The sequence below is a fragment of the Rhamphochromis sp. 'chilingali' genome (genome assembly GCF_963969265.1).
Source record: "Rhamphochromis sp. 'chilingali' genome assembly, chromosome: 14".
NCBI classification, from domain to species: Eukaryota; Metazoa; Chordata; class Actinopteri; order Cichliformes; family Cichlidae; genus Rhamphochromis; species Rhamphochromis sp. 'chilingali'.
This window is the reverse complement of record NC_137941.1, coordinates 23,303,171-23,330,923: the sequence shown is the minus strand read 5'-3', so window position 1 is coordinate 23,330,923 and position 27,753 is coordinate 23,303,171. Positions and strand designations below refer to the sequence as shown.

The window sequence follows — 27,753 nt, the reverse complement described above, 5'->3', positions numbered from 1 at the left end:
AAAAAGGCAAGGTGAGGTTTATTGAAGAATTCATGACAGTTTCTTTGCCTCTCGGTAGCCCTCGTGTTGACAGTCTTTTGTTAAAACACAGTGATGCACACATTATTGTAGAAGTCAAGACTCAGCACCTGAACGTGCTTTACATTAGATATCAAAAAGAAGCTTTTATCATAACTCTGAATAAAAGAAACAAAGGCCATCTTTGGCACAAAAAATGAACATGATGGGGAAAAAAATGCACCTTTTTTGTGTTTTTAAATTACCAATATTTGGTAACTGTTGGAGTTCTTGTCATAGTAAAAACCAAAAGATTGCAAACAGATGTCACTTCATTTTGATTGAATGAATTTGCTTTTGGAAAACAATCACATCTTTGGTTCGGTGACCTATTTCTAAGATTCACAAATTCTGTAGTTAAGCAAAACACAGGCAAAAAGAGGCAGGGGAGTGGTGAAGAATGGATGTTTAACAATTTGTTGTTTGATATGTTTTCCTTTCTTAACTATTTAGAAAATCCCTGCTGTAAAGATGTGGCCATTTCTCCATAAAGTATGAAACGTTTGGCCTGAATTTGAACAAAATCGCATCAATTACAAGACAAATTCCCACCCTGACCGAGACGATCGGGCTCGATTCGTCAGCCTTGCGTGGAACAGCTGCTGTGCTCTGGGTAAAGGATCCCTAACATCAACACACTGCATTGTCTGCCACAGAACATGCCCACATGTACTGACATTTAAAAATAAAAAGTGAAACAGACAAATGTGTCATCGCAACTTGTCACCAAGGACGGAAAGAGTGATAGACACTGTTAGTGGGTACTTTTTCCCCCTCCCTTTGATAGACATCACCTTGGTTTAAACGGAAGGGCGTTTTCTCAAAGTGAAGTCAAGCCCAAGACTGCTTTGCTTTCAATCAGAACCAGTGATGGTGAGTCAGACACAGGGGTGGGCTAAAACAAAACTGAAAAGGGAGCCAGGGACACTTGCTGAACTCATAAAACTGTCTGTCCTTACAGCCAGGCAGTTCACATCACAGTGTGTGTTTGTGTGTGCCTATATACTGTATATATTACCCTATATTAGGAGAGACTCCCTACCAGTGAATAGAACACTCAAGTGTCTTCAAGTTTTCTCCTTTACTGCTGCTCTGCTCACCTAAACACTTGAGTTTTAACGCAAACATGCTGACGTGTGACAACCAGCAAAGCAACTGCCACTGTGTGTTAGATCTACAGGACTAGCTACCTGCATTCAACTGTTACACACAAAACAAAAGAGAAAAAAAAAATCGCATACAGACTTTTTTCTTCTCTGAGAGAACCATGTGATGTACATTCAGATCACTCCTCCACCTTGGTCTGTTGTTCGGCGCCCGGGGAGTGTGAACTCTGTCTCAGTGTCTGATCTTTGTGCTAAAAGAAGGCGACACCGCGGTCAGTCACACAGGAAACTGAAAAGGCAGACAACCACACATCCTGCCTGAGCTTTGGAAGAAACACTTCCTCCTTAAAAGTAGCAAGTGCAAGTACTAAAGCTCTCTCACGTGAAGGCAGTGAGGCGATGCCAAGAGATAAACATGATACTATATACGTATCCGCAGAAGTTTAAAGCCTAATATGGCAGATGTGTGCTCAGATGTCTCTGTAGGTGGGCGAGGTGGGGAACGACACATTTTCACCGTGATCTTTGGAGAGAAATTACATTCACAAAAATTTCAAGTGAATTAAACAGAAGTAACAAAGCAACATCAATAGCCTGAGGCTGCGCGTCCATCGCAGACACAAGTTTGAAGATATCAAAAACAACGCGATCTTCACTCCAAGATCAAAGACACTGGTAATGGCTATAAGTTGACCCTGAGGTCCAAAAGATTATTTGCCAATAGGCACCTTCTGTTCACTACTTTTGTAGTGTTGCTGAGAATGAAGGTAGTGCTCAAAGAACAAAAAAAACATTGCAGGAGCAGATCCGTTTCTCACTCTCACCAAAAAAATCTCAGAAGTGAAGGATGGTGTGCATCTTGATCTCACCTTCAAACTGGCAGTGAAATGGATGAGACGAACAGTGGCTCCAATGCACTATGGGAACGGTCTGTTTGCTAATACAGATGAAACTCTCCTCCCACTACGCTATTATCTTCTGACGAATGTCACATAGATATTTCCCTATACAGTCTGCGCGTCTCCACTTCAGACAAAACACATTTAGAAAGAAAAAAAAATAGTGTACAGCTCTTGTACAGCATTACAACAATGCGGTGGAACTCAGCAGCTTTCCACAAAACAGTCTTCATTTGTTCATTTTGGTATCTGCCTGTGCGTCTGGCCCACAGCAGCCGGCACCCTGGTTGCCATCAGGGCTTTTTGGTTGCTGTTTTGGCTTTCCCGTTGGGCCCTGTTTTGATCTGGGTCATCTCTACATCTGTCAAGGCGTCAGGAGGAAGGCACGAGCGCATGCGTTCAATGGTTCTCTGGTAAGCTGCCCTCTCCTGCTCCAGAGAGCGAATCATGTGCTTCATTTTGCTCTCCCGAGAAAGGAAGTTCTCCATGCTCGTCTCCAGAGTCTGAATCTTTTGCCGCGCAGCCTGGAGGACACAAACATTGTATGTTAGAGCACACAGAGTACAATGTATAGACTAACATTTAAACAGGAGGTGAAACTAATACAGGTTACAAAATACAGTTACAAAATCTCAGAACTAAACTAAAAGTCTAAAAAGGAAGAATTTGTAACTTGTAGTCACACGATAGCACGTGACCTTTTTAAAAGTGCAAATCAAATATGATTTTATTTCTTACAGAATCACAAGCACTTGTTAAATGTTGTACGAGCAGATTTCCAACACCATAGGTGTGACTCAGACGAGACAGATGGGACAGTAAATAAATATTTCTTTAACGTGTATTTATATGAAGACCATCAGGTGTGACTTTACTGGTTCTACTTTAAACATTAGTGAAGCGATATCTGCAGAGCATGCAGCATTTAGTCCCTTTGTCTTACAAACACTGGTACTGTGTTTTTAACTTGTGTTTTAGTGCCATCTATAGGTAGTTTTAGGTACTACTACTGGCTTCAAAATTGTCTCCACACAGTGACACTGGGTTAAAATGTTTACCTCAATTATATCATAGTCACGTCAAAATTAAGTAACACCCGGCAGGGGAGTGGGTGGGGCTGGGGTCTCATAGAGGTTTGAACCTTCACTTCCTTACCTGAAGTTTTTCCAGCAGCTCCATATTTTGCTTCTTCAACTGCGCATTTGTCTTCTCCAGCTTGTCAAGCCGCTCAGAGTCATCAGGCAGTGGTCCAGATTCTAACATCTCATCTTGTAGAACGTGGTACTCCACTTCGTATGCTTGCAGCTGCTTTGAGATGTCCATCTCCATTACCTGGCCATCAACAGACAGATAGATGCCACTGAAAGACAGCTCGTTATCGTACAACACTCTGGTACCAAAACATTAAGGTCAATGGAAATGCACCTGCATGGAGTGTTCATCAACAAATAGCCACAAAAAGACCAAAGTGATCTTACAAACAGCTTCAAATCACGTGGGCACCTTTCTGAGGTAAAAGCATATTCTGAAGCTTTACTGACACAGGCCAAGAGACTGGTCATCGACCCCCTGGCAATCACAAGTCGCTAGGGAACAAAGTGCATTCTTCGACACCAACCATGAATTTCAGTTATTTAGTGGTTGATGGATGTTGTAAGGATTTGAGCTTTGAGCTTTCACTAGTATCAAATTTGGGCCAGGATGCACTTCCAAGTGTTACTGTTTGTTTAATAATCTGGCACTGTAAAAAAAAAAAAAAAAAAAAAAAAAAAAAAAAGGGCAGTTTGTGTACCTTAGCAATGGTCTGCTCCATCTGTGTGTGGCTGAGGGCGGGGAGTGTCGTTTTCAGATAGTCCACAATGCTCTCAAAGCTGTCACACTCAACTATCTCCCCCTCATGGCTGCCCAGCAGACAGAGGGCCACTTTAAAAATCACCTCAGACCCCTCGACAAACACAAAATCTGAAAAACAGGCAATACATAAACCAGTAGTGATTTACGATGTTTTTCCTCGAGCTGTAGGGCTTAGCAGACAATTCAATTATCATATCCAATTTTGCATGTGAGCAAACAAACCATTAATCTAAAAAGAAAAAGTAAAAAAGATATGTATATACCAAAGATCCGGGACACAAAGCCGAGTGGGAATTGCGAGGCAAAGAGCGTGAGGAACCACGGCGCGGCGTAGAGGCTCGGGCAGATCTCGTGCTCCTCAAAGTGGTTGTACAGCTCACGGTGATAGTCGTGCAACAGCCTGGTGAGCTGGTACATCTGAATCTGCACACACACATAAACACAGAAGCAGGTCAAAACATGCTGCGTCAAACTGGTATGTCAGGACTTGTTAACAGAATGTCACAGAGCAATCCAGGAATCACAAGCTGGCAAGCCAACTTTTATCCAAACACAGAGCCCTTTAAGTATTATTATTTCATAGACTTGCTCAGACATGCGTCACGGCCAGACATTTGATGATCTGTGCTCTTTAACAGCACGTTAGTCAAAAGTACAACCAATAGAAAAAGGAAGCAGAAGTTAGCTCAGGCTAAAATTAGACAGTTATCAAGTTTTACAATTTCCTGACAGTTAAAAAGAAAGCAAGTAATACCTTTAGCTCCCTCAAACTGAGCCACTGTGCAGAGAAAACAGACGAAACTCCTCCTGACTTTAAAAACTTTGGATTAAAAGTGTAAACCCTGCAGGGAAGAGAGACCTGGCTCAGCAGTTACCTGAAGCGGATTAAATATTACCACGCCTGCTGATGCTGTAACTGCAGCGAGGTCAGATGATGTTTAACAGATACAGAGCAGGAGTGGTTTGACTAAGAGGTGGAGACACTTAACTGCTGTTTGCTCTTGGTAGCTAATAAAACCCACACAAGGGTTCATGCAGCATTAAGTAACAGCTAAAAGTGAATGTTTACAGCATTATAGCAGTTATGCAGTAACAAGCATTTGTTACTGTATAACTGTTTCGAATAGATTGGAATTTGTTTAAACTGAACGCCACCTTTGGCAATGGACATTTGCATGTGTAATTGTGCACAGCATTGTCTTTAAGGTCAGCGGTGGCACTGGAGCTTAACATTTGCAAATATTCCTGCAATACATAATGAACACAAACACTGGACATTGTGACAGAATAAGTTGTTCATTCCACCCACTGACCTGCAGAGAGACCATGTCGGGTCTGTACTGCCGCCTTATGCCGAGGTCATACATGAGAAACTTCAGCATGTCAAAGGCCTGCTCTTCACCCATGTGGAGGAGCAGAACTCCAGCCACAAAGCTGATACCCTGGCAGTAGCCAACCTGTGCAGCACAAGAATTTTAAAAAAAATGTTTAAAAAGGGGGTTATTGCAAATTTCACAACAATCATTACAGTACAGGCCTTAAAGTGAGCCACTGTGGGGATTACAGTATGTACCTCTGTATCCAGCAGAGAGTAAGCTTTCAGGAGGTTGTAAAGGGAGAGCTGTCCAGCGCCAAGCTGGGCTGAGAAGTACTGGTGGGTGGGGAAGGTCCGGCCTAATCAGAGAGAGATAGTGAGAGTAAATGTGAGAAAAATAACCAGGAATTGTTGTTTTCTGGTTAACACATTAAACTACGAGCAACAATACTGAAGTGACAGCTCTGAAAACAGTCGCCTTTGCTGAAGGACCAGCTGAGGCCATCTTCAGATTTCCGGCCTTCCTCAACATATATAATCATAAACAGATACAGCGTGTGTCATGTGAAAAAGAAAGTTTCTCTGTGAATTCCTGTCGAAAACTAAGCATAACCTTACTGTTCCCATTGGAATTCAGAGGTTCTGTAGCAGCCAGAAGCTAATTAATATATATATCAGATGTTTATATCAGTTTGCTGGTCTGGAGCTTTCAGGTGTGTGTTAACACAATACCACAATCTTCCCAGGAGTGGACGTACCAGCAAATTCACCAAAAGGTCAGACTATATAATGTTCAAAGAAGCTGTAAAACACCTGAGAGCTTAATCTCAAATCTTACAGGCCTCAGTTAGCATGTTAAATGCTCGAGTTCATTACAATCAGAAAAAGAATGAAGTATTGCAGCTTGTTTTGAAAGGTTTCCCAGACTTCTGCAGTCCTTTGTCCTTTGGCCATAATGCACAGCACCACATTTGGCAAAAACCAAACACAGCATATCAGCACAATATGCTGTGAGGGGTGATGATTTGGGATCGTTTTTTAGCCACAGGACCTGGGCACCTTGCAGCCAAACAAAGTATTCTACAGTCAAATGTGAGGTCAAAACTGAGCCATGCAACAGGGCGATGATCACAAGCACACAGTCAAATCTAGATCTTACACCAGATTGTTCATAAACAAATGCCTGAAAACCCCAATGAAGTGAAGCAATGTTGCAAAGAAAAGTAGGCCAAAATACCTCCACCCTAATGTGAAAGACTGACAAACGTATACATGTTAAAGGAGAGTCTACAAACTGAATCATGGGGTGTACTTTCTTTTTCACATAGACACAGAAACCTTTCTACATGCATAGATTGTATCCGTATCTTCGATGAAATTCGTGGGTTTTTGTGGTCCTGTGCACACCTAAATCGACCAGAATGGCATGCTGCTGTGCGGTGAGCTGCTTGAGGAGGTCATGGTAGTGGGTATCCAGGGCTAGCTGACGTGGCGGGAGTCTGTGACGCAGCCGGTGCTGATGGGAAAGAAGCAACCAGACTTCCCCGCGTCTGCTCTTTGGAACTCCTGCACACAAAAAACCACAACAGAAATAAAAGAAACAATGTTAACTTACAATGTTTTTTGTCCTGTGGGGAGTTTCAGATTTATTTATAGCGCTGTTTACATGCCACTGGTGATACGGTTTTCTTTTTTTCTTTTTTTAGTGCCTCTCACCTTGGCAGAGGGCACGATACATTTCTTCCTTGTCTTGTGGGACCGTTGTTCTGCCCGGGGCTGTCAGTTTTCTCTCCCACAAAGCCTGTGCATCTTTGGAGCACTCGCTCACTTCTTGGTAGTTAAGCTTCATCTTGCGGATGTGCAGCTCATCTCGGCTCGCTGCAACAGAATGTATATGAATATATATATAAATATCAGTATAAAAAGCGACCGACTCATATTTAATACATTAAAGTCCATTAAAGACTCAGTTTTCAGAAAGAAACAAAAAATGAGACTAAAGACCAACAACTTCGAAATAAGCCCCTATAACTTTGGATTTGTAGCAAAGAATAATGACAATTAAAAGATTTCATGTTCCAGAGAAAGCGTGGATACAAAGCATCGCGGCTTCAACCTTTAATCACTGGATAACATGGAAACCCTTTTCACATAAACGCAAGCCACAATGGGCATGGAGAAACTTACAACAGCATAATGGGAGCACAAAAAATAACAGAAATCATAAAGTATGATCACCATGCACGCAAAAAAAAAAAGCTGAATCGAATGGTACAATAACCAGCCACCAGACGCATGCAAAAACATCTGCTTTTATTTTTATCCCAAATTCTCCTTTTATGTTGCTTACCTTCTATTAAACAGTTATTCACAGTTAGGTCCTCAGACCAGCATTGATGTCATAGTAGCAAACAAAGGGAAAGAGATGTGTTGGTGTTCAGAATATAAAAGCGACACATAGTACTTCTCCTGTCTGTCACTGGAAGCAACATATTTATTAGGTCCATGGTTTGATCTGGGCATTTACAAAATATTATGATCTTAGGTCTTTTCTTTAGCATTTTAAAGGGTAACTTCATTAATCATTCATTTATAATAAGATAGCTGTTCCCAATCGCCAAAAATAAAACCCCAAAAGCCCCCAAAATAATCAGAATCAGAATCAGAATACTTTATTGATCCCTGGGGGAAATTATTTTTTTGTTACAGTGCTCCATTTTAAACCAACATTAAGACAAGACAGACAATACGCTAACTAAGAATAGTACAATATATACATATATATACATACATACATACATAAGTCACTTATAAATAAATATTTGGAAAAGAAACATGTGTAGTTGTAGCAGCAAACAGTGTGTTAAGTGGATGCGTTGTACAGGGAGATGGCCACAGGCAGGAATGATTTCCTGTGTCGTTCAGTGGTGCTTTTCGGTAATCTCAGTCTCTCACTGAACGAGCTCCTGTGACTGACCAACAAAATAACCCACTTGATGTCATTTTTTAGCCATTTGTTTCCTTGGGTTTGCAAAGCTGCATCTGGACAATCCACTGTAGCACTACTGGTGCTATTATTTCAGTCTTTTTATAAAGGAAAATTGCAAGACTTCATTGTAAGCTACACTACCGCTTCTACATAAGTTTGTCTATCTGAAAGTGCTGCAAAACCAAAACTAAATGTAGCTTTGCTCAAGTGTCCCAAAACCAGTATGGCGTTACCAGACTTCTGAAAATAAACAAAAAATGAAAGAGCTTAATGAGCTGCTAACCTCAGCTCCTTTATCTCTGTCCATGATCATAAAGCTTCAGTTGGGAATGACAAGACTTTAAAGATTGGAGTACGGGGTAAGGGTTGAGTGTAAAGTTTAGATGACAGGTGAAGTAAAGAGACAGGAGTTTAAATTATTACTGTAATAAATATCTTCCTAGCTTAATATAACTTAACAATGATATCCAAGCTTTCAAGTTATAGATACTAACAGTTACTGAGGGGAAAAAAATACTTATATACACTTTGAAGTCTTTTGCGGTAATATCAATATCAGTCATAGTACCAGGCTCCACTCAAGTTCACTATACTTTGTGTAGAATTAACTAGTTAGACTCACCTTCAAGTCTCTGATTCTCCTTCTCCATACGCAGCAGGAGGATCTGTTGGTGGATAGCTGTCCTCCAGAGAGCCCGGTAGTCAGCTGCCGTCCTCTTTGACTTCCTCTCTGACCCAGGGTCGCCTGCCTGGGGCAGCAGCTGACCCAAAGGGTCCAGAGATGAGGCACGAGGAGAGAGAGGCAACAGCTCCCTGTTTTCGGAGTCGTCTGAAACACAACATCCAACACATGGTAAATATAGAAAATATATTGTTAAGTCAAAACTTTTGGGACAATGAATGCTAGAAAATAAAGATGGGCTTTCTGCAGTGATAGTTCACAGATTGTTAGCACTCAGCTCTGCAGCTGCACACAGGCATTCAGACTGCTCTAGCTTCTGATCTGCTTTGGTTTTACAGTGTATTAACAGTCTCACTGCTCCCATCAATGCAGCAAAAAAAACACAGCAGGGAGCTCCAATAAACCCAGACCAATTTTAACTGAACAGAAGGACAAAAAAAACAGAATCACTTCTTAGAGACAGATGTTTGACTGTCAACATTGGAGACAAAACTCAAGAAAGCAGTCAAAAAAATGAAACTGTTTTTTCTGGCTTCAGTCAGAAAATATTCTAACTATATATGACTAAATCAGTCGTAAATAAAAATCATGATACAATTTTGCAATGCTGCTTGGTCAAAAACCTTGTTAGAGACTTATTCATGGGGGAAAACAATGGTACAAAGCTACTTGTTCTCCCTTTTGCTTTTTTTCAACCCTCAGTCTTTGCATATAAGCCTGGAATTTAAAAATCTGTTTGAGGTACTGTCATTTCTTAGAAGAAGATTCGATCTGCCTTCTAGTAGATCTGTGGATTATACAAAGCTTTTACATTGTGTTTCTTGAACTCTTACAAGGATCGAGTTGCCAGACCTGTGCGCGGCATGGATGCAGATGGCTTGTTCATTGGCGATGCGACTCTAAGAAAGATCTTCTGTCTCCAGGAGACCCTGCGTGGGCTCAGAGGGAGACCCCCGCTGAACGAGTCACTGCTACAGCCAGACAGAGTCCTCTTCCTGCCTTCGCCATTGCTACGAGAGAAAACAGCAGCGTCAGTGACACCTGATAAACGAGTCAGGTGTCAGCTTACACAGACTCTCTTTTCAGCACACTTTTACAAATGCAGACACACAAACATAAGCACACATACACACAATGGTGGTAAAATAATACAAGCTCTCTGGACTGATAAAAAAATAGCCAAGATGAAACTTCAACATACTGCGCCAGCCACTAACTCCTTCCCAGTGTAAATGTTAATAAAGTAGCAAAGTCAGCATGTAAAAGAGAAACATCGGCCACAGCTGAGGTGCATGCACGTGTGTTCATCTGCTGAAAAAGAAGTTGGTTTAGTAAGTGGAAATGAAAAATCAGAACTGAAAAACTTCCCCACCTCGTAGCAAATGTTTTCCTTCCAACTCAGGAAATAAATGCCAGTAAAAGCTGACCGTGATGAACATTGTTGCAAGCTTGGCTGGTGCTGCTGAACTGAATACCGAACGTCCCATTTCTCATCCATGTCAACAGAGGTTTTCTACACAAGCGCACAATTACCAGCCTTGCAAGAGCAAAAGTGGGTTGTGAAAATTTAAGCAAATTTTAATTCAGTTCCTTTGAAAGTGCAGATTGCATTCTTTAGTCTGCACAAGAACAGAGCTTTTTCGCTTCTCGCTCAGTGTCGCTTAAACAGCTGGCGAGCTTGTTTAGCACACAAGAGCCCGTCGGATCACGTGGGCAGTGAAAAACAGGAAGTGACCTTGGATTGAAACAAATGGCACTGAGAAAACAATTGTTCTACACATATAACACTGTCTCTTTAACAGATTAAAACTCTTCCCCTGACCTACTACCTCTTGCTATGTTTTCATGCTCGCCAAGTCCCTAAGGGGCAAAGTTGTCATACAGTGCAATCAACAAAGCAAACTAGGCTGCGAGCACGTTGGAGTATTTAGATCAAGTGTCTCCAGTGCTGTGTCATTTAAACTTCTCATTCATCATCATTGTAAGCTGTGCTCAAAAACTTGCTCCTACTGCTGCACCATCAGGTATCAAACACACTATATTTGCTTATTTGTGAAGCTAACCATTAATAGCAACTGCTGAACATAAACGTATCAGGGAATCTTATTAGCATGACGAGTTAGAGTAGCAACTCTTGCACCAGTCAGGAAGGATGAAGGTTAAAGCTGTGAGACACAGTTATTAAAGCAAAAAGCTTGCAATGCACATGCAAATGCAACAAGGGAGGGATGCATCAGCATCCCCTGCTGAGAGAAACAGGAAGAGGATGGCTCCAGCTGCATACATGGTGTGGAAAAAAATGAAAAAGAATTTTATCCTAAGACAAATTTGCTTTGGATATACAGAAAAAGAGATACAGGGCAATAAAGCTGGGTGTTAAAAAGGTGTTGACAGCCAATGGGAATACTGCTACTGCCAGCAAAGAACAGCCTGTCCCTCCCACCCATCTCATTCCTGATGAAGTCCCCGGTATGGGGTGCATTTCAGTCTAAGCAAGGGGGGTTGCCTGAGCACCCCCCTCTCACCTCTTGAGGCTCCCACTGTCTGGAAGGGAGTTCAGGGAACCCAGTGAGCCCTGGTAAAAGCTTTTCAGGAAAGTGGGAGCAGTGAAGGAGGAGGGGAGGCTGAAGGTGGAGGAGGAGGACTCGCTCTCTGAAACACTGCGTGTTCTTGAAACAGCCACGGGACTGGGCGGGCCAAACATGAAATGCCCACAAATAAAGAAAAACATTACACAAAACAAAGAGCTTTCGGTCCAAGCACAGAAATGAATAAGGGGAAAAAAAAACAAGTGGGGAGCTTATGAGGGATCAAAACAGTGACAGGAAACTTGTGATGCTATTGTTCGAGGACAGCGGGGCAGAAGGTGAAGAGATTATAGACTGATCAAAGTGCTGCAAATAGATTACAATGTCTGTGCACACACACTGTTGACGCGATTAAAAGAAAAGCAACCAGTTCTAATGATTAAGTTAGCATTAGCCATATCTTCAAACAAAACACAAAAGCTCAATCCAGCAAAGGCGGAAAGGGAGGGGATCTGTATAACTGCAAAAAGGAACAAATTATTAACTCCTGCAAATATCACCAAACAGACGCAGAACCCTTCTTTAAAACTGCAGAGGGTGATTAACTGTAAACTAGCTTATATTTACCTGCTTTGCAGCAACTCTGAGTTAACGGATTGCTGCCTGCGAAGCGGAGTCTGTTTGTTCTGTATTGGCAATTGGCCGTCGAAGGAGATGCGTTTTTTCACAGGTGGATGGCTGAAGGTGTGAGCGCGCCGACGAAACTGAAAGCCAGCTTCCGGGTCTTCGTCCGGGAAGGCAGGAGGGGAACCTGGGGGGGAGTGACCTGGAGATTCCTCATCCTGCTGAAGAGGACAGAATGTGTAAGGCGGGAAGCAGTCAGTCATATTTATGACTTCACTGTTTTCCAGTGATGCATATTTAATGACATTTTATATATATATATATATATATGCATACACACACACATTTTTTTATGAATGGCTTAAATTTCTGTGGATCATACAATCAAACAAAAAGTCAGTGACAGAAGGCAAAAGTCAAAAAGTGAAAAATCAGTCCATGTTTCACTGGAAGTTAAACCACACGACACAGCTCACAGCCAAGTTAAACACTCAATCGCACACTCACCTATTCAACCCACAGCAAGCCTCAGTCCATGGTTCAACTTTATACTCCACGCTATCACTCCGTGCTGCCTCATGTCTGGTGGCACAACTCCCACATCTATTGTATTCTAATGGCCAGTGTCCTGTGACTCACAACATCACACACCATTGGAGGGGAGGACCTCGGTGACACGCAACTGTACACGAAAGCCCTCCTATCTCCTTCCATCATGCTTTTAGAGACCTCCCTATTTAAGATCAGGGTTAGGTCATGCTGCTGCTTTCAATGCGCTCTTTTTTTTTTTAATGTAGCTGATGACATTAAAAAATTGAGGGCTACAGCTGATGACATTATAGACTGGAAAGAGGTCTGTTTGCAAATCACGCTAGACGATGATGTCATCTAACAACCTGATGCTGTTGTTAATTTTAGGAAAAACTGATGATAGAATTTTACTCAAATCAGAGACTTTTGCAGTAATCTCTCTTACGTCAGGGTCGAGAAGACAAATCCAGGCCACACGTGGCTCAGCAGATGCGTAACTGGACATCCTGAGTGGGATTTCCTTTTCACGAGCTCATCACATCCTGACAGAATCCCCACGAGACTACTTACTCATTTAATCCCAATCAAAGCAACTTTTTCCGGACTTTTTAAAGACATCTCAATGACAGAAACCTTTACTTGAACCTCATAAATTAAAATGATATATGTCACTCCATGATAAATGATCGCTTACATTTGTTAAAACCTGCAATAGCCAGTGTGGCTAATCATAGATAAAAGAAAGAGAAATAATAGCTTAATAAATTCCCAGACACTTGGAGCTGCCATTTGAAGACTGGTATTAATAATCGTCCTTACTTGGCGGTTAGTATTCTCAATAAATCTGATATGACAGTATTAACACATCCGGTGAAAAAAGTCACACATCTGCTACAAGGAGAGAGTATTTCATACTTTTGCGGCCTCAGTAAAACAAGTAACACTTCTTTTCTGTAGTTTTAACCCTTTAAAGTCTGTTTGCAGGTCTCCAGCAGGTTTGTGACTGTAGAGGCTGTTGTAATAATACCAAATTAAAATCATGATACAACACCAAATATTGCCTTTCAAGCTTATTAGAATTGTACAGTCTCTGTTTTTGCCTTATATGCTGTACTTTCATTGTATGTTTCACTGAATCACTATGGTGATTTCCCATTTTCCTAAAAAAATATGAAAAATGAAGGACGGCTCGAGACATTTGCACAATATTCTACAGCATGTGCTTTATGATGTGTTATATAACAATACAGTGGTTCCTCGTTTATCACGGGAGTTGCGTTCTAAAAATAGCCCGTGATAAGTGAAATCCACAAAGTAGCCAACGTTATTTTTTTTACAATTATTATAGATGTTTTAAGGCTGTAAAACCCCTCACTACACACTTTATACACTTTTCTCAGACAGGCATGAACATTTTCACACTAATCTCTCTTGTTTAAACACTCTCCAAGTTCTAACCTTCGTAGAAAATTAAGTCCAGTATTATAGAATGAAACCAAAGTGCAAAATGTTTTGTCAACATATTTGTGTTTGTTGATCAGAAAACTTACAAACATACAGTGCAGCACTTCAGAGTCACACTGCTAGCGATTGAAGATTTATGTAAATTTGACAAGCTGGACGCATTCTGTACTGTACAGAAGACACGGCACGAGATTGATTGACAATGGTCTATAGCCAATCAGGATGCAGAATGCACGGTAAAAAACAAAAAACAAACAAAACAAAAAAAACCATGCAAAAAATCCAGCATCCCTGTGCTGCATCGGCATTTTAGTTACAAATGCGTTTGCTGCATTTCAAAGAAACCTCTTTAATTAATTCTAAGTATAGAATTATAAAATAATTGCTACACCAGCCACAACTTTATGTTGGGTTTGGTTTAGCCTAACCTAGCCTTTAGATTGTAAATTGGGTGCCTGGCACTCAATTGGTTAATTTGCTTGTTTACTTGTTCATCGTAGCAGCGTACTGCTAAACCCATCATGACTGATGAGGAGTCAGAGGGACCATATCACGCTCTCACTCCACATTTTGCACAGCAGTAACCACAAGGGAGCCAACAACCTTAAACGGCTCACTAGCATCTCTGTACACACGTTCCCTCTTGTACTGTTCTGCCTTTTTGTCAGTGCAAGCTTGATCACAAAACTATGTGGGGAAAAACGCAGCACAAAATCGTTTCTCCTCATGCGAAGAGGACTGTTGGCAGATCCACCTACTGACACTGATGAAAGTGAAAGTATTCTTATCGACCTGCCCCTTTCCCGAGGACACAGTTGGAATATAGCATGCTTTTAGATGCCACGGGGTAAGAGTGAGAAGTCTCAGAGTCCCCCGACTGAAGCTCTGGGAATTCTCATGTTCATCCTCAAGGACACTTACTCTTTCAAAACTGCTCATGCTTCCCATGCTTCCCAAGCGGCCGCGCATTCGACTGGCGCCCTGGTGACAGAGATGATTGTACAAAAGTTATAAAAACACAAGTGGGTAAATTTAAAAAAATAAATGAATAAATTTTAAAAAAGTAAAAACACTCTTTTTTTTCTTTTACACAATTGTTTCTGACAAAAAGAAACAGCGATTAGATTAAGAGTGAAGCAGAAAGAAACAAAGGGAAAACGTTTCCTTGCTGCCTAACAGCATTATTGTTCAGCTAAGTCTAAGGCAGCAGAGTTCTCCTGGACGCCTCTGCTAAGGAATTATTCTGCTGTCTCACTGGCAGATATGGGTCAATCCAAATCCCTGTGATGACAGTGACACAGAAACAGAAACCTAGAAGACTAGTAAGAGGTAAACATCATGGCGGCTCTACTTTCTGTCCGTTGCGGAGACATAAAAGACAGGGATAAACTGGGGGAAATAAGTAAATGGTTATAATAATATAACGGCAGGAAATGGGGAAGATAAGGCAGTGGCAGAAAAGGAAACATGTTTAAAAAGACCCACCCTTGCAAAGATATTCTCCAGAGAGCTAGTGAGGGATGAACGCGCTTTATTCTTAAAAATGTCGAGCTTGAAGCGACTGCCGGTGGCTGTGCCATCTCCTGCTGCTGAGCTGTTTGCTGCATTCTGTTAGACAGCAAAAGAAAAAGATTTAATTAACAAGACTTCAATGAATTTAATTATAAACCAAAACAGGTTCACTGTACGAATACAGTTGCAGATCCTGTGATAAAGCCTGCAAGAAACAGCCAATAGCTGCTAACTGCTTTAAAAGAAGTGGTGCTGCTGCTGGAGACTGCGCTATGATTGATAATATTTAGCATGCAGATCGCTCAGGGTATATCATTCCAAAGCAATTATCCACAATCCTCTCATACTTTAAATGTCGTGTTTCCCCTCTCAGCAACTCACAGAACGTAAACAGCGGTTCATTGTAGGTCTCAGGGAGAGGGACATCTACATCTATACAAAGCAACAAGCTTTACATTTAAGACAGCAGCTAAGGAGTTCTTTTACCATCAATATTTCTACACAATCCCTTTATCAACACAAAGTCCAAAACAAAACCTTAGGATACGGTCTGAGAAATTCAAATTTTATGCCATTTCATGCAAGCGATTTTCAGAACCATCAGGGGTCTGAATTGACGTTTCTCAGATTTCATGTTAAGGACCACTAGAAACATTTTAAGGATCCAGCCTGTCTGTTTGTTTTTGCTTTTCAAAGTGAAATTTAGAGTAAAACCAACAAATCGATCGACAACTGTGATGTCGCCAAGTGTCGATTCTCTATTCAACAGAAACACCACTTTGCTGGAAATTATTTCTGGACCGTAAGCTTTCTCGTGCCCTTACCTTAGGGGCCTCTCCAATGTGGAGGTGGGACTTTTGTTTGGTTTCACAGAGCTGTCTCAGATGAAGAATCACAAGCTCATTCTCCTCCTGGTCTGACGCAGGCTTCAGTCTCTGCAGAAATGAATGCACAAACACTCAAGTGTGAATCAACAGCTGTAAGAAATAATATGTTTGTATCAAAGTGTCACCTCCATTGCCAGACCTGAACTCGCTCAAAAATCTCAGCTTGCTCATTGTCGGTCAGCTGGGAGAGATATTTCTGGATGGATAACTTTGCTCTAGGTGGGTAGAGACCTGGAAACAGAGAAGATGAAATAAGCTGTACTCTTTAACTTGCTTTAACTCAGAGAAAATTCAATATATTCATGAGTCAAAGCCGAGAGAAGTGCCGGATGTCTGATGCAGGTGACATGACCTACCTTCAATCCTCTCGCAGAGCTTGTGCAGGTCATGCATGGGGCAGGCTTCGCATAGCTGGATCTGAGTCTTGTTGCTTTGTAAGGCGGCTGCTGTACTGAAGGCCTGCTTCAGTGTCAGCATCACCTCGTCCACCTGACACGCACAGGCGAATGAACACACACACGCACAAAGAAAGAGATGTTTGCCACATGCACTTAAGAATTTCATTTTATTTACATAATTCCTGTGACTCACCAGGGATTCACTGGCACACTGGAAAATGTAGCACACGTACTGACTGGGACCAGACTCTGAGTGGTGCCGACAGATGAATCCAAAATGGTCAGTATGTTTGATACCCTGGGGATGGGAGCAAAAGACAAACTAGCCTCAGAGGCCTGGGATAGCTGTGGAACTTTATAGCACATCACCATAATGATGATTTAATTATATCATATTTAATTACTAAACAACCAACAAAGGTGAAAAGAAGTGTATTCTTACATTACTGACAAAGATCTGCCACTAAATTAAGGAATAAACACTAAAGGTCTGCTCTTGTGTAAAGATGAGCAAAGGCTCTCTGTGATTAGATTCCAGTTGCTAGGGCTGCAGCAGAGACACAAGAGAGACCTTTTCAGTAAACATTACAAGTAAATATACACCAACCTGACAGCACGATGAGATATCCTTGAAGTTCTTCTCCAGGACCACAGTTTTACTGTCAGGACTTATAAGGTTTACTTCAAAACGTCCAACCTATGAAACACGAGAGACCACGGTCACACAGAGTGAAGTAAAAACATGTAATAGATGCATGAAAAGTTCTCACAAAACAACACGGATGGGAGAGCATGTGTGTAAACACACTGGGATCTCCTGTGATGTTAAGCATTTTATGACTAGGACTATAATTATTCCGGGACCCGATTGGCAATAGAGATAAAAGACGCTCACGTGCACTTTAAAATCAGGGTCAGCGAGTCTCCGCTAATGATTTTTCCTCATAATTGACTGCTATGTACAGTATCACATCGAGCGTTGTGCTCTAGTTTTTAAAATTAGCTTCATGACGAAACAGGCATGGTGCGTGAGGAATGGCAGCTGGCTCACAGTGCGGCGCACATGTTTCTCATGAAGCAGCGACCGTGTGTTATCACAGGAGCAGTGGTGAAGTCAGTTTTTTTTTTTTTTTTTTAATACCACAGGAGTTACGGCCTTATTAACTGGAACAGTTACACCAGGCCAAGCTGGTCTACACATTATAGCTGCCAGCCACGTGCACATAAAAATGATTTGCGGTGGTGTGAACCTCAGCAGTGAGAGTCTATGCAAAGGAGGCCTCCGTGACAAACAGCGCTGAGGCCAGCGACCATTTGGTTTTCTGGTGTAACAGATGGAATCAAGTTTTACAACACAAATTATGGTTTGGCATGAGGAGCTTAAAAAAATCCATCCATATTATTGAAAAGGGTATGTTTAGAGTGGAGTAAATCCAAAACAATGCAAAATAAGACACCCGGCCAGCCCAACTGTACACTGCGTGCACATACACGTAAGGTGGACATCCCTTTAAGCTCACTGCAAATTATTTATTAAGATATAAATGATGCCTTCAGGGCCCAGGTCAGTCACTTCTCTCCATACTAGACAAAGATTTTCATGTGAGAACACTGTTATTTTGAGAAGTGTTCTGCATCGAACCGAAGGAAAGAACTTGAACAGTCATTTGGACAAAGAGAAGAGAAGCGCTCTCACTGTGACACCAACACATTAGCAGCAGTACAGCACAGCCCTTTACTCCGTTCAACTTCTCCTACCTGAAAGAGCATAGTGCGGTTTTTGTCTGCATCCGAAGGCTGAACGTGATTTGGTGCGCTAGCGTGACGACGGCGTGTGGAAACCATGACGATGCCTTCTCCCGGCTTCCTCTGCAGACTCCCCACCATGCTGCTGCAGCGTGTCCGAAACTCCTGGGGCTCCTCGAATCCCGAGTCCTCCTGGATGGACTCGGGGAACGCTCCTCGTAGGTTGCTCTGACTGCCGCTGCTGAGAATACCTTTACCTGGATCAGACACATCAAACATGAACTCACACCTAAGTTTAGAAAATTACATCACTAGAACCTTTAGTCGCTATTGATCTAATGGATATACTCCAGTGCTGTTCTACCAAGTACACAGGATTACCCAGTTTGACTGAATCATTAAATTAACCTAGATTTTTCTACTGACCTCTTGTTTTTAGTAAATGGTTTACTTGCCTCCTGATGAACATAAAGTGATAATAACAGAGTTATTATAATTGTGTATTTTTTACTTAGTTTTTATTTTAATTTCATTTTCATCTTGTTTGTAATTCAGTTTAGTTTCACTTGATTTTCTTGGTTCAGCTTAGTTTTTGTTAGTTTCAGTTTTAGTTTTAGTCTTTTTAGGAAACTCAGCGACCGCATATATTACCATAAAAACACAGAAATTTTTGAAAGCATACATTTAGAGTTCCAATAAACACATCCATCAATGTCTCGGTTATAATCATGTTTTTACCAAACTAACAGATACTAAACCCAAGGATATTTCCTATAAATATTTTATCTTTATTACAGTTTTTTTAAGTCTAGTTCCTATTTTTGCTTGTATAGCCAGCAACTTGATAATTACATAAATGTGGATGGCTGCCACATTTTGTGAAAAGTAAGCGTGCAACTTGCTGTTTTCCATTTGGAACACTAGCCTGTCAACATAACAGCGAACACAGTGTAATACAAGGAGGTGCACAAACAGAATAATCCACACTGAGTCAAAGTGAGCACTGTAAACCAACCAATAGAAGAAACATTATAATCATTATTTGGCTGAAGCTAAATTATGCAAGCAAATGTTGTCATTTTGGGTGCAGAACAGACACGTCTGTAAAGTCGCTCTTTGTCTCCTTGTGTTTAAACTTGATTTTGAGGTGCAAATCAGCTTTTGTGTCCTTGCAAAACTGACAGTAGCAGCATTTACTTACAACAATGTGGGACATGTGAACCTGACCAGCCTTCAAGTTACTTGTTGCTGTGCACACACACATCATTTCAATAAAACTTTTCCTCATCATAAATTTGTTTGAAGCGTTCGTCCCCACCTGAGGTCACGTCCTCCCCTCCAGGACCTCTGGGGTCTTCCATAGTCTCATTCAGAGCAGAGGAGAGCGGGTCTCCTTCGCCTCCCATGAGAAACTCCACAGGGGGGCTCTCCGTGGATCCTCGTTGACCGTTGAGGAGTCGAACGCGTTTGCGCTCAATCTCGTGCTGGCGAAACTTGTCGATGCAATCATCGACGAGCGTGGATGGAGCCTTCTTGTATCCGACCGTCACCTGGGATTTTTGCAACACCAACAGCATTCATTGAAGCCCTTTTTTATCTTAAAAACACTCCATTCTAAAGCCATATGCACCGATTCCTACCTTGCCACAGTAAAGCACTTCAAACTTCTGGGAGTTGTAGAAGGCCTCGTCGGTTTCCTGTTTGGGTTTGGAATCTTCCTTAAGCGCTGTTTTGGACACTTGGCGAATGTTACTAATCACCTCAGGGACCTGTAAGCGAGGCAAGTGGAATGAAAGGATGTGATGAACAGGAAGACAGGAACAAAGAAAAACCATGACAAAAAGACTAAGGGAGGTCGAGGGGAACACCAGCTTCGCAGACATTGAAAGAGCACGAGTATAACATCACCCTAAAATCTAAGACAACGCAATTTCTAACTTTTCGTCAGGTTCTGTAAAATATGAACATGAATAATGCTTCATGTCATTCTCAAAATGACAAATAAAAACTAAGAAGAAGTAAGAAATTAACAGTAAAAAAATTACGTGGAATCATATCAATACTGTTGTTTTGGTTATGCATGTTAAGACATAAATAAAATAAAACCATATTTAGACTTGAAATTTAAATAACTTGAAAAGAGCAAAAGATTTGAACAAAAACTATAACAATAGACGGACCAAAAGCTACAGTGGTGTCAGAGGTAGGCGTGCAGCCATGGGGAACACCCACTCTCTACAGCAATGAACAGAAAACAGAAGGCTGGGGGAAACTCGAGACTTGAAGGTCGATAAGCCTATTGCTGCTACACTGTGGCACTTAAACATTAGCAGGCAGCTAGTGTGTTAGTGTCATCAAAGCTTGATAACAGCTTGCTTTGATAACAAGTCAAAGATTTAAAAATTAAAAAAAAACAGGCAAAAGACAAGACAAAAAAAAACCCACCATAATTTAGGCTTTGAATACTTTTACAATGGGGACCGAACAATAGCAGTGGAGTCAGAGAGCAATGAATCACCGCTGCACTAAAATTTTGGCAGCAAACAACTGACTGAAAGCCTCGACGCTAAAGCTCCCTAAAAGAAGCAGAGTGCCTGGAACTAATGCTGCAGCCAAGGTCAGCCAAATACTGTGTTTAAGACAACAGTGAGGGCTAGAACAAACAGCAGCTCCACAGACTGCACACATCAGATCAGATAAGAGCTGGATACAGGCGGTTGAACAAATATATTTCTAATGTGGACTGGAGAGGGAAGTTGTATAGCAAAGTACATGGCGCTTACTTCAGAGGTGTGACCAGAACAACAGAGCGCAGAGAGGGGAGGGCAGGCAAACAGGAAAAGAAAAGCTGTGAATGAACTCAAACATCCTGACAAAGCCCGTGTCTGATTTTCATAAAAGGCAATGAGATCAAATGCACGTCTGCTACTGGGGCTATTTTAAAGTCCCACTTTCTAAGCGCCTGCTTTCCCACCTCCCCCCTCAAGGCCTTGCGCTTTTCCTGGCTGGTGACAGAGCGTTGCCTTGAGATGAGGAAAAGTGGAAGTGGCTGGGGTGGGGGTGATGCTCAGTCCTAATCCCACACTCCAGAAACTGTGAATGATTTTCAAACTGTTGGCTGACTTATTTCCAGGATAAAATAATATCGCGGTGATCATTTTAAGCTTCAGAAACAAATATCTGCGCTCTCTGTAAACGCGGGTTGCGAATAAATGAAAACGTGCTGTAATAACTTACAAGGGATGAAAAATAAACCACACATGGGATCTTGATGGCTACATTTTGTGTGAAAGTGCATTCTTCATTGGAAAAGACAGTGTTGACACTACGAGGTCGAGGTAAGCAAAAGGTCTTGTTGGCTGAGAACTACAGCTGGCCACCACAACACTTTGTCACAAAGGGAGGGGGGAAAAAAGAGACAGATTTGTCTAAACATTAAAAGGAGCTGCTTTATTATACATGAGTAAGATGATGCCGAAGCGTGCGATCAATTATTCCTTATCTACCCAATACAGAGTCGGCAAAGGTGCTCGCCTCTTGAAGGGAGACATGCACAGACAGGCAGGCAGAAAAGCTGTTGAGGAACTAAAGGAAAGCCAGCGTCCTCTTCCCACTAAAGCGGTTCTTTAAACTAGCGTAACATTCAGTGATCATAGGCTGGCTTCATTAAACGATATAAGCGACGGCGGTTGTGAAGCAATGCTTCTCTATAAACACCAGTAGCAGAGCAGAGCTTTAGAGCTTAGGTGAAAACAAACACGGGAATAGTGCCCTCTGAGCTGCTAGAGTCCTGAGTACTCTCAGTGCATAGCTCCCATCATGTCCAAGCGCTCTTCAAAAGCCCCTAATAACATCAGATCTTACAGTAGATGGCACATTGCTCTGCTGCTATTATCGGCAGCAATAAGCCAGACCGCTGAGAAGTTGTGGAGTCTCACGTTCGGCCACAATATCTGTGATTAGGCCTAATTAGGCTCTTTTGGAGGTGCACAGGTTATCACTGTGTCAATAAAAAGATAAGAATGGAAACAGAAAGCAAGCGAGAGATGAAACGTAATACCCCACGTCAGACCAGAAGCAATCAAAGATCGCATGCTTTTAAATTAAAAGCATGCGATGCAAGTTCTTAGAAAGTTGCCCAAATTGAATAGAAAGACGGAAAAAACAAACAAACTGTAGCTTATTAACGTCATAACCATAAACTTCGATTTATGGAGTTGCTTTAAGGCCAAATATCCGTCTTTGTGTGGCTCTGGCTCTGCAAGGATTTGTTCTGATGCCACTTGACATTTAAAGTTTGACCTCACTGTAGCCTGTGCTTTTCCATGTGGCTGAGGACAAATGTAAGTTGAACAAAATTCATATTTGACCACAACAACAAGCAAGCAAACAAACAAAAATTCCTTATGATATCTTTACTGCCACAGTGACAAGATGTCACAACTGGAAATTGTAATGCGTCAGTAAAACGTCTATTTTTTTTTTTTTGCCAATACAAGTGTATATGTAAACATAGATCCTGGTAATTAAACAGCTATGGAGAGACTGTTTTTCACTTTGTTAGTGCTCTGATTTTACTGAAACTTAGGAGGGAACTCACAGCCATGTGCAAAAGAAACTTTTCATAGAGTTTTACGCAGCCCTGTGAAAAACTAAGTACACACTATCATTTTCGCAGCAACAACTTGAAGTAATAATTTTCTGTCTTGTATGACTTTATCAGTCTTTTGCATGACTGCAGAGGAATTTTGGCTTGCCATCTAAAACTTTGCTTCAGTTCAATGAGGTTTGCAGGCATTTATTTATGCACAGCTCTCTAAACATCCATGCCACAGAATTTCAATCAACCTGAGGTCTGGACTTTGGGTCATTGCAACACCTTTATTCTTGTTTTTCAGCTATTCTGTTATAGATTCGCTGCTGTGGTTGGGATCATTGTCTTGTTGCATGACCCAATTTTCAGCCAAGCTTTAGCTGTCAGACAGATGGCCTCACATTTCACTCCATAATACTTTGGTATAGAGAGGAGTTCATTGTGACTGCAAGGCGCCCAGGGCCTTTAGCTGCAAAGCGAGCCCAGATCATCACCCCTCCACCACCATGCGTGACAGTTGGTAAGAGGTGTCCATATTCTTCCAAATCAGCCATACTTGTTCAGTATTTTCTCTAATTACAGTCTCATATGTAGATCTTGGGTTTTTCTGCATTCTCTCTGAGCGTTGCATGGGGTGACCTTGGGGTGAGTTTGGTGGGGTCCCCACTGTGCACCTGGCTGCCTGTCCTGTCAAAACTCACTTTTTCACATGACTGTATTTGATCCGGTGACTTATCTGTCACACCAAATTACCAGACAAGCAGCTTGCTAATAATATACATTTTTATAAAGTTAATCCAAGAACTCAAGTATTCAAAGCTGCTTGCTATGCTTATCTGACATGTAACAACATATCAGTGACTGCAGACAGTTTCCCTTTCATTGTGAACTGTGCACAGAATATCATGATAACCGGTTACAAATATGTGGCCTCAGAAATCTGGTCACATTAACAGACAGACACTGGGCCACTTTTCCTTCTCTGGGCAACAGGTGCACGTAATATAAGAAAAAAAGCTTTTCAATTCCTGTCTTTGGCACAAAAGGGAAAGGCACTTGATATAATAGATGAAAAAACAAGCTCTGCACGGTTTGTAAAGCTGAATGGTAGACAATGACTTTTCCTATTTTAGTTTAACAGTGTGTGCCACTGTGACTGAAAATGAACATCACCCACAGCAGAGACAACAGGTTACCCAGTGAGTGATTCCACAGTGGTACTGTTCCAAGTCAGAGCAGAGGTTAAAAAAAAATGATGCAGGGGTCTGTGGTTTATGCTGTGCAGGCCTTGAGTGTGTGTTGCTGGCTTGATAATAGCACAGTGGTGTTGACTGGAGACTGTGCTGAATGTGTGCCTATCAGTCTCACAGACAAGTCAAGTAAACATCTCCCACTTCAACTGAAAAAAAAAAGTTTCACTTGTGTCCAAATCTTCCCTTTGATGCTTTAGCAAAATATTATCCATGGCATGTTAATGTTAGTCTTGTTAACCCTAACAGTGAACGCGTGAGGACCGAGGCTGCATTTCAAGTCCAGGAGGTCAAACCTGATTTTTAGCACGATGACATTTGAAACACATACATGAGAGATGTCACATTTGTAGGCAAACTGCATATTCAGGGCTATTCCTTTACCGTTTTATTTCTTAAATCCAAAAGGATCTAATAAGTTGCAGTGCTCTTGAAGACATCAAGAGTGTCTTTTCATTATAACCTTTCTCATCATTTTGATAGATGCCAAATCTCCTTACACAAGGAAGGCCTGTCATTTCTACAACTAAAAAATAGATGTGAAACCATTCCTGCCAACCAAAAATAAAGCAATATTTTTTGTGTCTTCAAAGTCAGTTTGGAAAAAAGAGAAAACGCACAACGTGGTAGTAAGAATGCTCGCAATAAATGCTGTTTATGTATGGAAAATGGGACAAACAGACTGCTAGCAGTTGCCGCAACAGGGTGTTGTACATGGCAACAGAGTACTGGTAGAATTAGCCATGCATTCCACATGGTCCACCTTGCACACGTTGCTTGGGCTTGCTGGTTGCCAAACCAGTTCTCGTTGCGTAATAGTGATGAATGAGGTACGTCCAAGATACTTTTCTCACTGCTGCACACACATTCGGGCATTAGCAGAGAGGCCAGAGACCTCGAAAGTGTGCACGCCTTAAGCTTGCTGGCGCTTCTGCTCCTCAGTTTTCACTAACACACAAACATTGTGCTCAGCCCCCTGCACAGGAAACACGATACGGCACGGGCACACTTGAGATCAATGCAAAATGTGAGTATAACTAGATATGTGTTTGTGAACATTACTGGTGCACATTTCCTGAGTCAGTGGGAAAACAGGATTAGCATGAGTAGGGATGTTAGACTTCAGAATGGGTTGCATGGAATTAGGAATTGAGGTGGCACCAAGATTAAACTGCGTTTGTTTAAGAATCTTGTATAAATAACATTCTCTACCACCAAATCAGAGAAAAGATAACTCAGATAAACACTAGGGTAGGCTACTGAGTGCAGCAACTTCCTAAAAAAATATGCTATGAACTGCTTTTCAGAAAAGAGCAGAAAGGATTACTACCAATATATATTTAATCACAGACTCCCACGTTCCTGATTTCTGGCTGTTTATTTCAGTTATTACTCAAGAGTGGCATGCTGATCGGCAAGTGAATGTGCTGACTCAATATTGTATTCAGTTGTTGTCACACCACAGACACCAGACACATGTCAGATCTACAGCAGCCCCAAGAGCGCCGAGCGCTGCAACTTCAGGAAACACAGTCCCATCTTCTCCAGTCTGACACATGACGCTGCAAAAGGGATAAACCGACACAAAGACAGAAAATGCCACTCTATAATGGGAGCTTTCAGCTATCATTTTCCCTTCGTGGTGCAAAATTGGTGAAACCATATGTCTTTTCTTAAGCTCTGGTGCACTGAGCTTCAGGGCCACTGTACTTAAGATCAGGGAAAGGCCAGGGATAGATTAACTTTGACCAAAAAAACAACAACAACAACACAGTACTGGGTTTGTCATGCCCACCATCTAGTGGCCTAAATACTTAATCCCAAAACAAACACATTTTGACCAACGACTGATCAAATATTGTGCGAGGTTGAGATTAAATTATACAGCTTTCACCTTGGAGACATTTCACTTCAGGCTTAGTTGGACATCTCATTGTTTTTCAGTTTACAGCTAATGACAGGATCAGTCCACCCTTAAAAAAATAGTTTGCCTCACCATGACATCATATTTAATTTAGTCACATATACTCAGGACGTTTGATTTGGATACTTGCTTCAGGTCTTCTTAGGTGTAAAAAAATATTATTTAAAGCTTTTTTATAAGTGTGTTCCTAATGGATCACCGCGTTACTTTTTTTGGCCTGAGTTTTGGTCCATTCATGCTCATGGTATTGAAAACTGTGCTGTGCAGAGAGGAGCAGGCCTACCTGGTTGGGGTCGCAGGCCTTAAAGACGTGACAGGACATCTCGGACTCGGGGTTGTCGGGCTGGCCCCGCAGGAGATAGGCAAAATAGGTGAGGTCATTGCTGTTGTGAATGAAGCGAGATATGAGCTGTGCTTTGTGCTCGAATATGAACACTGAGGAGTTGTTGCTGGTGGTGGGGACACATCGGATGAAGGGGGGGCAGAGGACCAGATGAACTTCCCTGGGCTGCATCACAGGGCCGCAGTCGCCTTTCTCGCACCGCCTGCGGATCTCGGCCACCAGCCACGGCAGCATGGGTAGGGTGGTCCGCCTGTCCAGCAGGGACCAGCCGATGTAAGTGAGGGCGAACCTGTTGTCCGACTTCTCCTTCTCGTCGTGACTCTCCATGTTGACCCAGCAGACTTTTCGCCCGAAACTCGATGACAACAACACAGAGCAAATCCTACTTCCAAAAAAACAACAACCCCAAAACAAAAATAAAACACTATCAATATATCTTTCCCTCTTGCCACCGAGGCTAGCTGTAGTTGTGTTTAGTTTGCAACACTTTCCATGTCCACATCCATACACAAAGTTTACGCAGCGCTCAAACAAACCTCCAACATGTGCTCGCCCTTTCGATCAGCTGCAACTCTCCATGATGTTCAGTTTTTCCCTCAAGGATTAAAAAAAAGAACTTCGAGTGCTGTCTATTCGCTGTTTTACTCCCTGCTCCGCTCCACCGTTTGCTTAGGCGGAGAACCAAGCGCTAAACACCCCTGTACTATACTGTCCCAACCAAGATAGCTTGCCAAAAACGTGGCTTTGGTTGACTCCCGTGTAAACACAAGTCACCCAGAGAAATCTGATTTCTTTGACGCGTTGGACGTTGTCTCCGAATGCGCACGCAGGGCGGCGCATTTCCAACGTCCCGGTCCTGAAATCCTAGTGCACAAACGCTTCTTTGCCACCGTTGCGATTTCTCTCTGCAGATGAACAATAAAATACAGACACTGATGCTTGTTTATCGTCTTGCGGCGCAGTCTCCCGTCAGTGATCCTTCCTTCCACAACGCCTCGGAGGCGGAGCGGCTGCGCGCCTATGACGAACCGCCCATCCATCCCATGTGCT

The 27,753-nt window shown here is 42.0% G+C and overlaps 1 protein-coding gene across 4 annotated transcripts; it reads right to left on the bottom strand.

Moving 5' to 3' along the window:
• On the bottom strand, positions 1-27,753 carry tbc1d4 (TBC1 domain family, member 4). 4 transcript variants are annotated; one of them, XM_080904100.1, is made up of 24 exons: positions 27,240-27,752; positions 26,644-27,085; positions 20,233-20,361; positions 19,911-20,142; positions 18,605-18,849; positions 17,454-17,543; positions 17,040-17,144; positions 16,805-16,937; positions 16,588-16,679; positions 16,386-16,496; positions 15,535-15,657; positions 14,971-15,030; positions 12,058-12,275; positions 11,428-11,589; positions 9,755-9,912; positions 8,843-9,049; positions 6,948-7,109; positions 6,639-6,797; positions 5,490-5,590; positions 5,230-5,373; positions 4,180-4,339; positions 3,855-4,024; positions 3,218-3,394; positions 1-2,586 (listed from the first exon to the last, which is right to left on the bottom strand). In XM_080904100.1, the coding sequence occupies exons 2-24, from the start codon at positions 27,028-27,030 to the stop codon at positions 2,356-2,358; spliced, it is 3,756 nt and encodes a 1,251-aa protein (XP_080760226.1). In that variant the 5' UTR covers positions 27,031-27,085; positions 27,240-27,752; the 3' UTR covers positions 1-2,355. The 4 variants fall into 4 exon arrangements, with proteins under 4 accessions (XP_080760226.1, XP_080760227.1, XP_080760225.1 ...); XM_080904101.1 differs by having other exon boundaries at positions 12,058-12,272; positions 26,644-27,753; XM_080904099.1 differs by having other exon boundaries at positions 26,644-27,752.

What these genes read in the sequence shown, in the direction of transcription:
- tbc1d4 (XM_080904099.1), bottom strand. Translation starts at nt 27,030, where the DNA reads ATGGAGAGTCACGACGAGAAGGAGAAGTCGGACAACAGGTTCGCCCTC. An exon ending in ACATTGGAGAGGCCCCTAAG is followed by an intron (nt 15,658 to 16,385) that starts GTAAGGGCACGA and finishes GCTGTCTAACAG; the next exon opens with AATGCAGCAAACAGCTCAGC. An exon ending in TGGAGAATATCTTTGCAAGG is followed by an intron (nt 15,031 to 15,534) that starts GTGGGTCTTTTT and finishes CTCTGTCACCAG; the next exon opens with GGCGCCAGTCGAATGCGCGG.